The sequence below is a fragment of the Topomyia yanbarensis genome, chromosome 3, assembly GCF_030247195.1.
Source record: "Topomyia yanbarensis strain Yona2022 chromosome 3, ASM3024719v1, whole genome shotgun sequence".
NCBI classification, from domain to species: Eukaryota; Metazoa; Arthropoda; class Insecta; order Diptera; family Culicidae; genus Topomyia; species Topomyia yanbarensis.
The window spans coordinates 289,939,660-289,957,967 of record NC_080672.1 but is presented as its reverse complement, the minus strand read 5'-3'; the positions used below and the strand labels follow the sequence as shown (position 1 = coordinate 289,957,967).

The 18,308-nt window shown below is 37.3% G+C and overlaps 1 protein-coding gene across 2 annotated transcripts in view; it reads right to left on the bottom strand.

Moving 5' to 3' along the window:
- Positions 1-18,106, bottom strand: part of LOC131693826 (protein encore) — a 100,373-nt gene extending 82,267 nt beyond the window's left edge. For both annotated transcript variants that reach the window (XM_058982010.1, XM_058982012.1), the window contains exon 1: positions 17,892-18,106. Coding sequence is in view for 1 of the 2 variants with exons in the window: in XM_058982012.1 (XP_058837995.1) it covers positions 17,892-17,897 (6 nt within the window). In the remaining variant the exon portion in view is untranslated. The remainder of the gene's footprint in view (positions 1-17,891) is intronic.
- Between the last annotated feature and the right edge of the window lie 202 nt (positions 18,107-18,308).

Below are 18,308 nucleotides of genomic sequence, written 5' to 3'. Positions count from 1 at the left end.
TTCGCAATGTAGTGTTAATATCATTCAACACGTTAGCACAAGCCGAGCGTTTCGTTTGAAGAACAACTTAAAACACGTGGTTGAAAGTGACAACGTTGGAATTAAGATTCCCGTATACATTGAGAATGATTATATTGATGTAAGGTTATATGACCTATCACCTCGTACCCCTCCTGAGCCAATTGCAAAATGCATGTCGCAATACGGAGAAGTAGAATCCGTTACACCTGATACTTGGAGAAACTTCTTCCCGGGTACTCCTAACGGCGTTTTTGTAGTGAGGATGCGGGTTGAAAGGCCTATACCCTCCTACTTGGCAATAAAACTCAATACTCACGGAACTACAATTATGCAAACTACGCTATGCACCCATGAGGGGCAAACGCCTACGTGCAAGTATTGTAATCAGACAGCTCATCATGGACAACCTTGCGCGGAAGATGCAGAGGAAAATTCATCTCAACCGATTGCCAACTCATCTACGGCAAACCAACCTAAAACAGAGTTTTCAATACTAATGCCTGAACCACAAACGGTGGCCAATTTTGTGGCAGCTGTTCAGACCATAATGACAACCGCAAAAGAATCATCAAGCACCCCAAAAGCAACTGTAAGCAACATCGGCAACGAATGCAGTTACAATGACGACGGATTTACAATGGTCAACAATAAGTGCAAGAAGCAAGGGAGAACATCTGATCCCGGACACCAAGCCAGCTTCGACCGGGACGTGAAAAACAAGAGAGAATTGAATGACCCCCCTGACGCTGTTTGCCAGCAGACCTCGCGAAAAAAGGTCTCCGCTCGCAATAAAAAGTTGCGCGCACGAGATCCAATTAATTAATTCTTGTTGTTGTTTTTTTTATTTTTATTTTTACATGTATTGTAAACATATAAAAGATCCACGGCTCCCTTAAGCTACCGCTATGAGCCATGTCAAATAAACGAATTAAATAAAAAAAACAACTTTAAATTATATCAAAATCAATGTGACAAAAGATAGACTTTGGTCATCCGTAATCTAGGCCAATCCAAGCAAATTGGTTCCAATTTTAATAAAAGATATTTGGAGTACACCTTCTTTAGTGTTTATTCACATTTTCATGACTATCTGAGCACTAGAAATGAAATTGCAACTCTTAATAGCACGCTACTTCTGAAACGCATGTAGTACTGTGGGCTCATCGGTGCAAGATAAGTCAATAGGGTATTTCCAGGCAGCTGTTTCAACGTCAGGTAGATACATGTCTTTCAGAGCAGCAGTATCAATAAATAATAGTATCTTCAGGAGGGCGGGCATAGTGTAGTTGGTAATCCAATTGCCTTGTACGCAGCTCACCTGGGATCGATTTCCGACCCCGCAGATAGTTTACAACTTTCAAAAATCGATTTCGGAGTTATTCGTCCAGGAAACGCCGCGCGTAGAGCCGCGCCTCTCGTACGCTGACATCGGTGATTCTAGAACGCGTTTTCTCGAAACCACTTTTTCAGTCGGTAATTACGATTGTGAATGAACCGCTACACGTATAAAATTCAACCTACATTAATTTTTTAGATTAAACTCACCATATCAGTAAAAACTAATTGTTTAAAACTTTTCCAGTAGCTAAAAACAAAAAGAAAGACAAACTTTTTTGCATGAAATTGTTGATAAAATTCATTGTTTAATAACAATTGCGAGTTTTAAGCACGCAACGCAATATTTACCTATAAAAAGAAAAATGTTTCAAGCGTTTGTGTTCGTCTTTGTGCATCATCGCAAAGGGCTCGGGCGTTTGTAAGTTAATGTATATAAGTATGTCGCGTGTGCTAGGATGTATGTATGTTCCATTTGCATACTCGCTAGCGTTCTTGGATGATCGCGCGGACCGTGAATCTGATACATTATCTTTAGTGTATGGTTCAGATGCTAGAAGGGAGTAAGTTCTCCCGTATTACTAGAGTTCTCGGTCATGTCGCCATGAAACGTGTTGTCTAGTGGATATTAGCGACTTTTTTTTATTGGTTCAACTGAAGGCATGAGTATAGGCTGCTAGGACCGAGTGATCGCGTGAACGGTGGGTTAATAATTCAAACCACATTTGTAAATTTATAAGTGTTAAAACGTTCACTTAATTAACACTGTTGGCGAAATCGCGGGCGTAAGTATGTGTGGATGATTGCAATTGCATGTTCGCGTTTGTGACCAGGTTTGCGTTATCGCGAAGATCACAAGCGTTTGTGCGTTTGGAATGAGAGATTGTGAGTGTATATTAGAGATTATGCAATTGCTTGTGTTAGTGTAAATCTAATTTAAGATGTACTGTCCATTAAACTATAAGAGTTCCATATTGAAAAACAGCAAGACAAGAAAAAATTGTTCAAGATTTATATTTTTATTGAGCCTTATGGATAGGACAACCATGCTTTGGTATTATTTTTTTTATATTTTCTAAACAAACCTGGCAATCATATTTGTTCATTGTGATTCAGTGATGATTCAGAATACAATCCAACATATAACTCATATTCGGCAAAAAATATGCTTTAATGAACATGCTGAATAAACATTAAGGAGATGCAAAGGGATTAAGTAGATGTGTATAAATTGACTGATATTATCTTTGGTATACATGAGTACTGAAAAAGCAAACTAATAGAAATATAACAAAAGTAGACTAATGCAGTAGAAGAAAAGAATGCAACATGCAATCAAACCACCTCAATCCGTCTAAATGCCAGAAAACTATATTTATTTACCATTAACGACCATTGCGCTCTATTAAGATTTTGTCATATTGTGCTGACCGGGAATGGATGATTCACGTGCTTCGGTAAATTAATCGTACCTTAATTTATCTAATCTTCCCGAATCAATCGAATAGAATGCTCGAATTGAACACCACAAAAAAGTAACCAACGATTCCTACGAAAAATGCACACGAGACGATAAATTACCCACCATTTTATCATATATGTCAAGTCTGCATCCATTCCCTGACCCAGCTGGTACTCAAACGAACACATACACAGATGGATATATGCCTAGTACATAACAATTGTACATTAGCACTAAAAAACATAATTACTACTAAACTAATACTAATAAGCTTCTACTTTTACATTTCTTTTGTGGTTGAACGTTAATTTGGGCTTTTGGGCTGGTGCTCTCGGTCTCCTCGATGCAACACTATTGTCTGTCGGAGGCCTTTTAAAACTAATGCACGAAATATGCTTGAGGGATTTTACAATACCGTCAAACCCATCAACCTAGGAGAGGGGGCATATATGCTTTGTATTTTGGAACAAATTTTCGAAATATTTTTTTTCTTTTTGTTAAATGTTTCACAAAATCATTCAGTGTATTAAAATATACATATAAATGGACAACTCTGAGTTTTTGTAATTTCAAATATTTGGAAAAGATTTCGACTATATTTGCAAGAGGAGGAACCGTACCAAAACGTATTATATGACGATTACATGAACCGATTTCATGGTCAGAGTAGCTATGAATCCTTTCGTAATCCTTTAAAATTCATGTACAGTGAATGATCAAACGTTTAAATTTCAATTTGACTGAGATGTAATTTATACGTAAAAATATTGTTCTAGCGTCTTTCTCTCAACTCTGAACCAAAATAGTAACTCTGACCACGTAATCGTTTCGTGAAAACAGCCTCTAATACTTTTGGTAGTGGTCCTCACTCATGCAAATATAGTCGAAATCTGTTCCATAGCTTTTAGTTATTCAATATGAAATCGAGTTAATTTATGAACAACTCGAGATTACAGAAACTTTTATTTTGATACTCACAATGATTTTGCAAAATATTTGACAAATGGAAAAAAATCACGAACAAAAAATTACAAACCCACATTGTCCGAAAGTATATTTATAAGTACAGGTCCGTGCGCTACCATTGTATCTAGTGTTTTTATTGCAGTACTTTTCGCTTTTTTCACATAGAAACGTAGTTAAAATTGTTGGCGTCTTCGACAAATATCTGTATTTTCGTAATTCCAACAACTTTGTAAAATATGCGAAAAAATTGGAAAAATCTCAGAAAAAAGTTATAATGTAAAAAATACACAACAACACGCTTTATCTCAACACCATTACGTTTTGCATGTTTGGACAGTTTTCTTATAGTATAATTTTCTATAACACTTCGTCGCTGACATCATGACTGTATCCCGAAATCTAGCAGAAATAATTTTCCTATCTCTCTTTTAGGTGAATTATTCACAATTCAGAATTATTTATGGAATTGGTGTTTCGACTTCGTCTCATCAGAATCCGACACTAACTTAGTGACAGGACTAAGCTGTCGTAAAATACATCTTTCATTCAAAATTAACCGTAACACGTCTTGTCAGGAAAGGGTTAAGTAAATAACAAATTACCAAAGGTGGACTACACCACCCGATTGTATGTGTTAGATGTTGCCAGCCAAGATTACGGCCGAAGCGGTAGGGTAGAAATGAAGATCAGGGTGGTTAAACAGATTGTCTCTGCGTGTTACATACATACTATGAACATGGTGTGCCCCAAAAAGAGCTGTAAAAACTCGAGCATATTTAGTTCAAAGAAAAAGATGACGTTTTTCTGAGACATCTCAACGTGGAGAACCACTCTAGGTGCAACATAATTAAGGAAAACTATTGCAACGAAACGTTTGCTTTTTAAGTGCTCCTTTATATCGCTTTAGAGCACCGTGACCATGATCCTGGCGGTGGGTAGTACTGAACGGCTATCCTATGTACCTGTCTGTGTCTATAGTGCAGCTGCCTTTCGCGTGTGGCTTGGAAAATGCTGTGGCAACACGAGTAGGTTGCTAATAAATATGCCCGTGACACTGTGACTCACTGCCAAGCACGACGAAGCTAACGAGATGGGTTTGGGACCGACTTCGTGGTGCCAAACTTATATTGAAGGCGGGGTTACACCGTCTGTTTTGACTTCATGTGCGTTATCGTAAGTATAAGATTGTCTGTCCCTGGGCGATGATGTTATGGGCAGGTTTATGGTTGCCTCAATCAAGTTTATAAATAAAGCATGTAGTAATATTAAATACTTATGACAATTCACTTTGTTCTACTATGCACTTTAATTTTCTTCTTTACTAGTCGATTAAACAAGTACTTTTCTCTAAAATTCCACATTAGCTAACGTGCTAATGGTATCGATGGGAAAGTTCTTTATTTGGGATTGCCTGTCTATCGATCGATGGCGAATCAATAAAACATTTCAAAATGAGCTGCCCACCACATTGTCCAGATACCAGGAAATTGCTGTGAGCAGAAACTTATATATGACATCATATCTGACACCGGCACGCGAGTTTCCCAATGGGAAATCCAACTTTTAATAGTTTAGCTTTGCGTTCAAGATTGCTGTTTAATGGCTGGGAATTTTCTGTTAATTATGAAATATGGGGGCCGCTTACTGTTTCGAAAATCGAGTAAAGGAACTTTAATAATTAATAATTTAATAATGTCGTGTTACAAGACTAGGGAAAAACAGGTGGTTTTCCCTAGTCCTTTGCAATCGTTCGCAATAGTAGTTTAGTTAGGCTGGTTAATTCAAGGAACATTCGCAAGTAGCTTCGCAATATCAGACTTTACACTTGAATTAAGAGAGATTGTGAAATTCACAATGCATTCTTAATGACGTTTTACTAGGAATGGGTCTGGTTTCGTAAAATATGAATGGCCATTATTTGCATGATTTGGTGCATTCTGATCGCATGAATAGCAGTAATCCGCAAAGACCGGAAGGAAGCCAAGGGCTACAGAATGATTTCTCTCCAATGATGCAGTCTGCTAATTCGAATGCAGCCATTATTACTATTATTATTATTCATTAGGTTTTCTTCGCCATATAGGAAAAAATCTATAGGGGAAAGCAGGCTAAGACGGACACTGCGATGAAACATTGCGTTTCTAAAAAATGGAAAAATTCAGTTGAAATGTACTGATACAAAAGAGATTATAAGTACTAGAGAGAGCAAAGCGCTACTGTCTCCATGTATTCACGGGCTGAAACATGGGGTCTCGCTCTAGCATGTTGTATCTCATTACTTTGACATGTGTGTACCCGGGGCAATGTCAAACTAATGGGCCTAGCATATGTGAGAGCGAGATGATAAATTTTCGGTGTTAGCAGCGACATGCGAATTATCAGATATTTGAACAAAACGATTTTATATTTCTAGAGAGCACACTATTAATTATTGTCATGATGTTACATCAATTAATTTGATATAATCTGATCAACGATTCTTCTCCATAACACTCAGTTTGCGGCTGCCTCTCTGCACCGACGGTTGCGTCCGATACCTTCCAGATCTTGCACATGGTCAGCCCACCTAGCCCGCTGTGCTCCTTGTCATCTTGTAATTGCCAAATTTAAGCAATTTTAACAGGGTTGTTGTCCGGCATTCTTGTAATCTGCCCTACCCATCGTATCCTTCCGGTTTTGGCCACTTTCTGGATACTTGGTTCGCTGTAGAGCTTGTGGTTCACCCTTTGCCTCCACACACTGTTCTCCTGCACGCCGCCAAATATAGTCCTAAGCACACGGCGTTCGAAGACTCTGAGTGCTTGCATGTCCTCCTCGACCACCCGGTCTTATCAGCGTTCTGTACATGGTACATTTAGTGCGCTGGTGATTTTTTTTTAGCAGAATAGGGGAGACCGGGGCTAGTTGGCGGTGTTTTTAGTTTTCAATTTTTATCGCTTTGATGTAGGTAGATCTTGCAAAATAAAACACGCGGCATGAAAGAGCAGACTGTTGGCAAAATCTCTCAATTTTTTTTAAAAGTGTTTGATGCATTGTCTCCATTTTCAGAGATCAAAATCCAGAAATAAATTTTTTTGATGACTTTTTTTGCACTGTAAATAGTAACGCCAACTTGCCCCGCGTGCAGCACCGCCAACTTACCCCAACAGCATATTTTATTAAAAACTATTTAAAAAATAACTTTTGTTTGTGGATAGAAGTTATATCTATACGAAGTAATATCTATAGTAATATCAAAAAATATAATCATTCGGGAAATAGATTGAAAATCGCCCTAAATAACGCAAAGTATTTAAAATTTTGAAAATTTACTTGGTATGCTTGAAAACACAATATCACCCACAATTTTCACCAAACAAATCGTTTTGCAACAAAACCACATTGGATAACGGGTTTCACATAACTTGAGGTACACAAGAAGAGACAGCGGTATATGTCTAATAGAAACAGAGAAAAAGGGATTCCGCCAACTTACCCCAACCGCCAACTAGCCACGAGCTCCCCTACTTTTAACGGTACAATATAGGGGTACCTTTTCAAAAATTTCTGCTGAGATATTTTCCCAGTCTTCAAACGCGAATAACTTCCGTTGTACTGATTGAAATCGCTATATTTTTGCACTAACTGATCGGAAATATATGCACGTATATTGCATTTGATTCCGTAAAATGCACGTCTACTATAGATAAGGAAAATAATGTATTTTGTAGAAGTGGTAATTATCTGCGCTGGTTGGTCCGTGCAATTCAATCAAGCAGCGAGCATTGCTAGGACTGCCCATTTGTTATCCAATAAACTTCATCAGTTTGCTTTCTGACCTCGTAGTAGCTGCTAGGTTTTGTGTCAGCTCAAGCTCTTCGGTTGGAATATAGTCAATAGCTGCCGCCAGGCATCATTCCATCCAATGATGCACAAGCATGCCAGTTCTATGCATACAATGATCAGCACACTGCACAGAAAAAGCAGAATGCTCTTTTTTCGGAGTTCAATGAACGGATTTTAAGTGTGTTAGGGGTGGTTGGATGCGAGAGACCCCGCTCTCTTGCTCTTTAAATGATATGTGGCGTGCTCAGATAAATTCATCACGGCGTGTGCTCCAGAGTATACTGCGGTGGTTGGAGTGTGCTCTCTTGTAAATATCTTTCTGGCAAGCGGCAGTGCGCTTGACGATTTGATTAACATTGGTTGTTGTGTTGTGTGAAGGAGACGATGTTGGCTTATTGGATACTGATATATTTTTTTTATTTCGATTATAGAGGTTTTAACCTTAAGGTCATTCGCCTCTTCGGATTAGAAAATTCTCTTATGAAAAATTTCTAACCCTATGTGCGGGGGTCGGGACTCGAACCCAGGTGCGCTGCGTACAAGGCAACCGATTTACCAACTACGCTACGCCCACCCCCTGATATAATATGTTTCTGCTGATGATTTGATACTCGGAGTAAACTGGGACAACTTTTTACATATCATCGTATATGCTGGTATAAACACAGTTTTATAACGATCTGTAGAACCAGATTAATTATATAACTGCTGCATGTATGACGGGATTTGTACATCCACACTAAGACCGGTTTATTTTATGTTCCGCTGAATGACTCAATGTTCATTTTACTCATTTCGCAGATCAACTAGTGAAATGCTCCATTAAAAGTAATGTCCTGGCACTACATTCGTTGTTGGTTATTATCATACCCGGCAATTTCAGGGTTATTGCGAAAATTTAGAACTAAGACTACCTGCTTGATGAAAAGCTAACTAATTCGCCTTATCTCTCTAATGCTGACATTCCATGCACAAACGCTCTTCTGCTGGCTCTTAACTGTAGAGTGACTTCAAATTACACTAAGTCCAAATACTATTTGTTATCCGATTTGGCCCTTAATCTACTTTATTTATACATGCCATACTTCACGGCGAGTTGTGACAAGTTGTGACAATGCCAGAAGATAGTAAAAATTGCGGCATTAGAATTAACAGCTATTCTACTTCATTTCGGTTATGTCTCTGACATTACCCACACATCTTTTTGACCGTAGTTTCTTGTGGAGCCCATACTAGGCACGATTTCCATTGATGGTGCGTCTTCGGATTTCTCGACTGTTATTATTATCAGCCGTTAGCAGAGATCCAAGGTATATGAATTCCTCCACTACCTCGAATACATCCACGTCGATCGTAACACTGCTTCCTAAGCGAGAGCTTTCCCGTTTTGTCCCTCCTACCAGCATGCATTTTGTTTAACCTTCCGGCAGTCGCGCTAGTGCACTGAGTGCACGCTGCTCTGAAAATCTAGCGAAATTGTCTTTGGGCACCAGCGGGTGTTCGTTTAGTGAGCCATTTGCGCGACTTCCGGAGGGTTACGACGCGTTCACCAACAATACAACTTTTACTGCTTCTCGTTTCAGTCTGGTGTAAATCTCAGCCACCGTTTCAATAAGGTCCATGTCATCCGCAAAGTATACAAATTGACTGGATGGATCGTGTAAAAATCGTACCTTGGTTGTTGAACCCGGTTCTCCGCATAACACCTTCTAGTGCAATGTTAAACAACAGGCACGAAAGACCATCACCTTGTCTTAGTCCCCGGCAGGATCCGAGTGAGCTTGAGAGTTCACCCGATATCCTCACACAGTTTTACACTCCCTCCATCGTCGCTTTAATTAGTCTTGTGAGCTTCCCTGAGAAGCCTAGTTCGTTCATAATTTTCCATAGCTCTGTGCGGTTGATGCTATCGTATGCCACCTTGAAATCGACGAACAGGTGGTGCGTTGGAACCTGGTATTCACGGCATTTCTGGAGGATTTGCCGCACGATCTGGTTTGTTGTCGAGCGCCCGTTGAGTCTGATAACTGCCCACGAACTCATTAGTATTTATTTATTTATTTATTTATTAGTACTGGTCTTCGAAGTATTCGTACAGACAGTTCCTTAATTATTACTAATTCTAAGTTTAAAAGTAGTCTTGTTTATGTTAAAATCATACAGGTTAGCTACGTCATTAAAATTACGACAGCACACATTGAACGGATTGTTCTGAGCAAAAAGTGTACGATACAAAGGAGTCCGAAAGAAATCAGTTCGTCTGGTAGGTCTAGGTGGTACGTTGATGCGAACTTGGCTCAGCAACTCTAAGCTATCAACATTGTTTCCGAGAAGATCAAACACAAAGAGCCGTTGCAGCATTATCCTCCGAATTGCAAGCGTCGGTAAACGTAGAAGGTTGCATCGTTGTTCAAACGGCGGTAGTCGAACAGGATCATTCCATGGCAGTAGTCGCAGAGCGTATCGAACAAAGTGACGCTGAATTCGTTCGACGCGATTGATTTGCACAGCATGACAAGGCGCCCACACAAGCACGCCGCACAGTGGCTGGAGGCTGGCCAAAACTTCAAAAATTTATTTTTGAAGTATTGATATTTTATATTTTTCCTGAATGTCCAATGTATTGAGTGATATATATTCAAAATTTTGTGATCATTAGATAAGAACACGATTTTTAACATGAGTGTAAACGTAGCAAAGTCCGGACTTTTTAATGATTTTCATTTCCGAAACCACCATTGCTCTGTTCACTTCAAATGCATGTTGCTCTTTTGATTATGGTCCGATTTTAGCACAACCTAATTCATTGTTTAGAGGAACGAAAGAACTTGGTTAGTGAATAAAATACATTTGGTAAATTTGCTTGGAACTATGACTTTTTAGTTCAAATATGTTTGAGGTGGTCAGATCAAAATTACTTTTTTCACTAATGTAGTCTGTACAAATTTCGGAATCATTTCGAAACGGTCACATAGTATACATTCTATGGGAAATAACCTTTTCTTTTCGAATATCATGGTCTCGTTCTGCGCCTAGGTGCGCAAAAAGGTTTAAGGAGATTTTGAAGCTTTGTTGCTGGTATGGAGGCGCATGGTGTTTTGTGTAAAATAGTTAGACAATCTACAGTAAACCAACCGGTTAAAAATGGATTTAAAGTAGTGTTCTTCATTTTTTATGATATTGCTGACATTGGTGAACAGTAACGGAAAATCTCTCATAAAAACGGGATCATAGTTATAAGAAAGGTTCAAGGACACTGTATGGAAAAATGCATTTAATATTTTTCGACTTTTGACATCAAAAATGAGCTCAGCACCTCAAAATTAGCTTAAATTGTGATTTTCAGCCAAATTAGGTAACATTTGAGGTTTTGTCCGACTTTTGTTTGAAGACCCGCCACTGTGCGCCGTACTGTGCACGAGTGCACAAAAGAGCGTTTTTAGGCAATAAATATCGCTGAATTGCTGCGTGTTTCGTTTAATGAACCCCAGCACGGCATAGGCCTTAGCTGTAGTCATTGCAATGTGCTGCGTGAAATTTAGTTTGTTATCGAGTAGAATGCCTAGGTCCGTACGCCATAAGATTAGGACTCGTCGAACGTTTTTTCACAAATCCATGCTGCCACTCGGAAATGATATGGTGAACCTTCGGGTACAGCAAATCGTGAACGAGGCTTTCAAAAATTTTCGGTAAGCAGCTCAAAATTGAAATGGCTCGATAATTTTCAACATCGTGTATGCTACCTGCCTTGTGGATCGGTGTAATAGATGCTGTCTTCCAGACACTCGGAAAAATTCCTTCGGACAATGACCTGTTGAAAATAATACTCGCAGGAACAGCCAGCGATTATAATAGGTGATAGGCGTAGGAAGATAACCTGGATTAACACTTTGTAGGCGGCATTCAGGGTGGTGATCGCACACATAAGTTTTTGACGCCAGAAAATAACGATTTCAACGTGAAAACCGTTGACCTCGGGAAGTATTTTTAGCTTGACATAATGCCTTGGTTATTTAGCACTTCACTGATAAAAAAACAGAAATTCTAAAAAGTCGTTCATAACTTAAGAGCATTTTTTAAATTTGGTATCATACTAGGTATGACGGACACAGTAAGGTAGGGAAAGATGGACGTATGTATTACGTGAGTATAAAGCAGAACGCTGTTAAATTGCCGACCCTTAGGCTATTTTTTATTATCGCGTGATTGTGATGTACTGATAGAAAGCAAAATTTATTGATCGAGAAGCGCATCACTCTGCCCTTGTCCTATGTTTATTTTTACCAATAGCGTATGGCCATCTTACCCTTCCCAGTTTAAAATGACAATTTTGTGTTTTTTTCGCAATCATTTTAAACATTTTTCGGTTTTCAATTTAATTAGTATAAGTTACTATATTAATGGAATATGATCTCAAATCTCGCTTTGCGCGAAATTTGCGAGTAATGCAACAACGGATGAACCGAATTTGCTATTTAACCTTAATGTGTCCGTCTTAGGCGCAGTTCCCCTACTTCTAAAATGTTCCCGACACTGTTCCATCACCAATTGAAATCGCATTCGTAGAATGCGGCTTTCCGTCGGTGAGTTTGCGTGTTTTTACCACCTTTCTCTGTTGGCGCAAATATATATCGCGGTCATCCTTGAACCCACTGCAAGCAAAGGTCATAGGGTACAGCAAAGTTTACGACTAGCCGATAATATGACACCTCTAGGAAATTTTATCTTAGCCTTACCCTTCGTTCTGGTCAACCGTATAATGAAGTAGTTCTAGGGGCCTACACATGGTTAGTTATATTGAATAGGGGAGACCGGGGCTAGTTGGCGGTGTTTTCAGTTTTCAATTTTTATCGCTTCGATGTAGCAAAATAGAACACGCGGCATGAAAGAGCAGACTGTTGGCAACATCTCTGATTTTTTAAAAGTGTTTGATGCATTGTCTTCATTTTTAGAGACAAAAATATGTGACGCGGAAAACCCGCCAACTTACCCCAGCCCCAGGGTAAGTTGGCGGTATATGAAGATACGCCAAAAACTAAGCAATCAAATGGAGATGTAATTACTTCAAGAGTCCTGTCGGAATGTGCTGGATGTCTTTTCGAGAAAACTGTATATTAACCGACATTTGCTATTATATTTCAGTTTCAATACCCCGGCATTTTTGATGACTTTTTTTGCACTGTAAATAGTACCGCCAACTTGCCCCACGTGCAGCACCGCCCACTTACCCCAATCGCATATTTTATTAAAAACTATTTAAAAAATAACTTTTGTTTGTGAACAGATGTAATATCTATACGGATACTCTTTTCACGCGCTATCGAAAAATATAATCATTCGGTAAGGATTTTTAGTATAAGTGATGTTATTTTGCTTTAGTTATCTACTTAGTTAGTAACTACTTGGTTTATAGGTTTATGTTTTACAAATACTCTACTCTAACAGTTAGCTAAGAAAAAATGTTAAATTCTGTACAACTTCATATCCCACAGTACGTACTCGAACGTTTTTACGAATTTCACTCCTAAAAGAGTTCGTTATTTCAAAATTAGTTCGTAAAAAAAGTTACATAAATCATCTCTTATGCAAAAAGTGTTCGTAAATTGAGGTTTCAGTGTGTTAGCGTTAAAAATACATATTTTAAATTTTGCTTCAACAAAAACAATTATTTTGTTGTATTGCGACCAAAACAAAAACAATAGGTTTCTCAAAAATCACATAAAATCTTCTGTAAATTTCTTTTTGACATCAGGATGATATTAGGAACGAGTTGAAAGCTACATGAAAACACTAAAAATATGATTCAATTATTTGGTTTAATCATTAAAACCTGCAGTAAGAATCCGACACTACTATGAGTTAGCCGGCGTTGATGTCTAATAAAGATTCCTTCTCGATAACAAACATCAACCCTATTTGTTGGCCTCGGAAGGAATCTTCAACGTTGGGAAGTTGCTATATCTATCTTTTTAAAAAGGAACGCAAACAAATCAAAACCCTGCCCTTGAGAATTTTCTGCGCACGGACCTGTGGATAAACCGAATTGTAAAAATTTAACATAAACCTACTGATCTTCATTAAGTTCCAGAAACATTTTAAAACTTGGAATGGAAATGCGTATGTAAAGATTACTTTTGTATAACTTAAACTCGTGCAGTGAATATCGATTTAAGAACTTCAACCGTGTAAAGCGTCGAATAGTCTTAAAGAATAATGTATCCGATCAGAATGAAATAGAATGCAGTCTTTGAAACATAAAGTTGTAAATTAGATCGCGTTAGTAGTTCAAATAACAAAAAATAATATCACACTTCAACAGGAGATTTCATTTTAATAGTTGTTTGTTACGAACTTCTGATCGAATATTGACCGACTGAGTTCTTATTTGTGTGCCAGAATCCTACGTCAACAGCTTGGCCTTCACGTTATTTCTCAGTTTAACAACAAATCAGGCCCACAATAAGGCAATATGGGACACTATTACTGTATCTTTGGGATATATTCGTTGATTGCTATTGCATTAAGAAATGTCAAGTTATAACTTGCTTTTGCTATGTTAACCACACGGAAACCTAATTCATCACAAATTTAACTAAAAAAGTTATTGATTTTTTGATTTCGTCTAGTCGAAGCTACGGCGAACATAGTTTTTGTTGAAAACAATTCAATATTAACTCGTCAAAAGGGCAAAAGTGTTTTTTGTAAACAAACTTGTTTCGCTCATTAGTCAGCTACAGAGTAGAATTTCATGAAAAATATGCGTTAATGTAAATGTTTACCCTTCGTAGAAGTAATTTCAATTGTTTTCCGCTTTGAAATTATAGTAAATTAAGAGAAACCATCAAAATAAAAGTTTGTTTACAAATCTTATTCGCCCTTTTGCAAATTTAATATGTAATTATCTAGTGCTGTTGTGGCGGTGGTCAGCTATTTTCATCCTGTCCCTTATAACTTATTTGTATAAAGTGATTCATCAGCAGGGCAAACTTTGAAAATGAACCACCTCGGTTATGCCACTATGTTGTCCGACCTTATTTTAATGCAAATAAGTAAGCATTTTGTTATATTTTGAATTGCACATATTTTCTTGAATGTAATTTTAAATGTTCCTTGATGCCAATCGAGCTGACATTTCTTCAGACTGAGCGCGTATATATATATATATATATATATATATATATATATATATATATATATATATATATATATATATATATATATATATATATATATATATATATATATATATATATATATATATATATATATATATATATATATATATATATATATATATATATATATATATATATATATATATATATATATATATATATATATATATATATATATATATATATATATATATATATAAAAGTCAATGTTTGTATGTATATGATTTATGGACTTCCAAACGGCTTAACCGATTGCCGTAAAAATGTATACGTAGTAGACATTTGTTTTGAAGCCAGATGGCGCTTCAAAACAAATTGTGTTTCCTCCTATTTCGTTGAAAGTCGCAGCAACGCACGATGGGTATCAGCTAGTTCACTATATTATTGTCATGTTAACCATTTTTCTTTGTGAGTATAAAAATATTATAGCTTGATTATTGACGCAAAAGGTGACAAGCTAGTTTGTTTTCGTTCTTTTTATTTTCAATCTTGTTTTAGGAAACGAGCGTCTCAGCCTAGGCAGTAGTAGATTCAAAATTATATAAAATTTAAATGTCTTTTAAATATTTAACATTGTTCATACCAGTTTCGCTATTGTAGGCCGAGTAATTATATACATAGTGTAGGCTACTGACTAGTGAAATAAAAAAGAAATCGTTAAAAACTTTGGGCACTACAAGTCCCTTGCGAAACTTTCACCTTCTGCTTCAACAGACCTTGCAGCCGATACGCAGTGTCCAGGATATTTCGTGGAAAGTAGTCGCTGTTGTGCTATCTTATTACAAACGCCATTTTAGGGAAAACTGAGTTAGATATGCCACATTACTTGTCTGAAAAATCTCTGCAATGTGGCGATTTCAGAATTTTGAAACTCTACTTGGTTACTAAGATATAACGAGAAACATGATGAGAAATGATGAGTATTATGCTTCAAATCACTGTGTCTTGGTATTTGCTCAAGTTATATTGAAGTTTTAGATATTTTTGTGTAAAAATATCTGAAAATCATAATGGAATAAAAAAAATCAAAAGAAAAATACACGAGTTTTGATAAAAACACAGTTTAAGTTTTAAACTGCAAATATAGCATATTTGGCAACACTGTAAACAAAAGTTACTATATTTTCTAGATTCCGTAGTTCATTTCCTTCAAATTGCAACTAACCGATTATTTATAGACCAAATTAAACCAAAGATATGAATAAAAGTTAATATTTGATGCTTTATTTGCAAGGAAAATTTTCCATGCACGATTATGACACGCCATACAAATTTTGTGTGAGTGCGACTTTTGCTTACATGTTTAGTAAAAACTCGCAATGCAGTCCACCGATCTTCGTAATATTTCAGAGATTAATACAGAATAGATAGAAGCATCAATTGTCTTCTCTGAATTGTTTCTATTATTTATAAGTTACAAGATATTCTATCTCAAACTTTAAAAATCGTTTTTCTCGAAATGTGCTAAATGGTGCTTGTCATAAGAAAGCACAACAGAGACGAAGTGCTGTGATCCTAATGACACTGAGAATTCTTCCTGATCCGGATCAAGCGCATGGCAATAAACTAAATGGCAAAAGTCTACTTCCTTTAGACTAATATTAAAAAAACCCCTTACAAATAGAAAGCGCAGACCAATTAATGCAACAATGGCAACATGCAAAGTTCTGTTATGTTTCAAAAAATGGTAATCAAATACAATGAAGACACGTTTTATCAGTCCCTTGGTGTACGCTAGAGACCATTTAATAGATTTCCAATTGAGGCTGACAAAATCGGGCCAAAAAGCTGACATAATCGAGGGAAGACAAAATCAGAGGCTGATTAAATCGAGTCTTCACTGTAAATGAAATTTTGAACTTATCATAACCTTTGTTCACATTGTTCATAAAAGCTTTAATGGTCATAAAGCGTCGAGCATCGCCAGAAATTGAATTCGCACCAAAATAGTACAATGCGTGGTACTGCAAACATAAAATGCCCCAAAACTGTGCAACCGTAACAACCCTGCAGTTATGTATAGCACAGCAGTAGCGCAGGACGTATTGTAGATTCTGCTCTGTTCGACATGTGAAGGTAGACGTGTCACTATTTTGTCACTTTGAAACATAGACTTTTCAGACAGAAATGTGGGTAGAAAATACAATCTTATATGGTTCATAAAATCGGAGCATTTGTGTACAAAACCTCAAATTTATGATAACGAGTGGGAGTGACACTACTAACCAACTGTCTGCATGATACGACTACTTGAAGAATGAAAACATAATTCATAATCACGTGCATGCGGTATGTTTCGCGCCACACGCATTGCATTTGCGTATGCACAACATAGTGCTACACTGTGAACTAAAAATACGTAACGAATTTGTCGACCCATAGCCTAAGCGCGTGCGCAAAAACCGCATACAATGCTCGCGCTACCAGCCAGTATCGAGTCGAGACAGTGAACGGAAAAAAAAAATCTTTGTATGTATGCTGTTTCGAGCACCTCAAAACACATGAAATGAATCAAACAAATAGGTGCAGGTGGTATATGCCGATGTGGAAACTAGGTATTTTTGGCTAAACACAATGAGGAAACAAGCTCCTATAAATCAATTCAGAATGATACAAATACACCTAACAGCTAAACTTTTGTAGACAATTTCATCAACAGCCGGTTCTTCTCAGACATGAGCAAACTGTAAACAAAAGAGTTGTTTCTTTTCGTTTACCGTCCATTCTTTAACTATCTACTAGTCTCCTATGCATGTTCGGTCGCACAACGTGTTTAATCACCACAGACTGTTTGTTTTTGGCTAACTGCCAACGAATTGACTAAACATATATGTCCTGTATCTGAAGTGAACATTTTTCAAGGAGCAATTTATTTTTTTTTGAATTGCTTCGGTTTAAAGAAAATTGAAATTAGAATTTTCAATCTGTGTCACTTTTCTTCTATACTCATACACGCACTAGAACGCATACACCGGAATTCGCAACTACAACACAAGCGCGCACCTCCAATAGGGATATTTTTTTGCGATCTATTATTTTTCTTGCTGCATTTTTTAGAGAGAAAATCTTTAGCAGCTCATATCAAAAGAAAAATAGGAACCACCTACCTTCATCGATGCGCCGAGATCCTTAAGTAAACACTGCACTGTCTAAAGGGCCCAGGCCCGTACCCACTCGCTCTCTGGCAAGCTAGCTAGCGGGTGGTTATGTTGGGTATACAAACTCTGAATAACACAATCTTCTTATGTTATTGGAAAATCTATTCGATCACACAGTAAAACCTCTAGCACTGTCAGTTATCGCCATCTTGCAACTGAAGCGAGAGGCAGAACTGAATACGAACGAGACAACTAGTGATAGATCCAGTGCAGTGCCTGAGTAGAAAACGATATTATGGTAAAGGTGAGAAAGTACTCATTTGATCCATGGAGTGAGCTCGCTTCTGTTTTATGGTAAAGAAAGACAAGTTTGCTACACGAGATGTTATTTTGGTCAATTTTATTGAGAATAAACATGGTTATCAC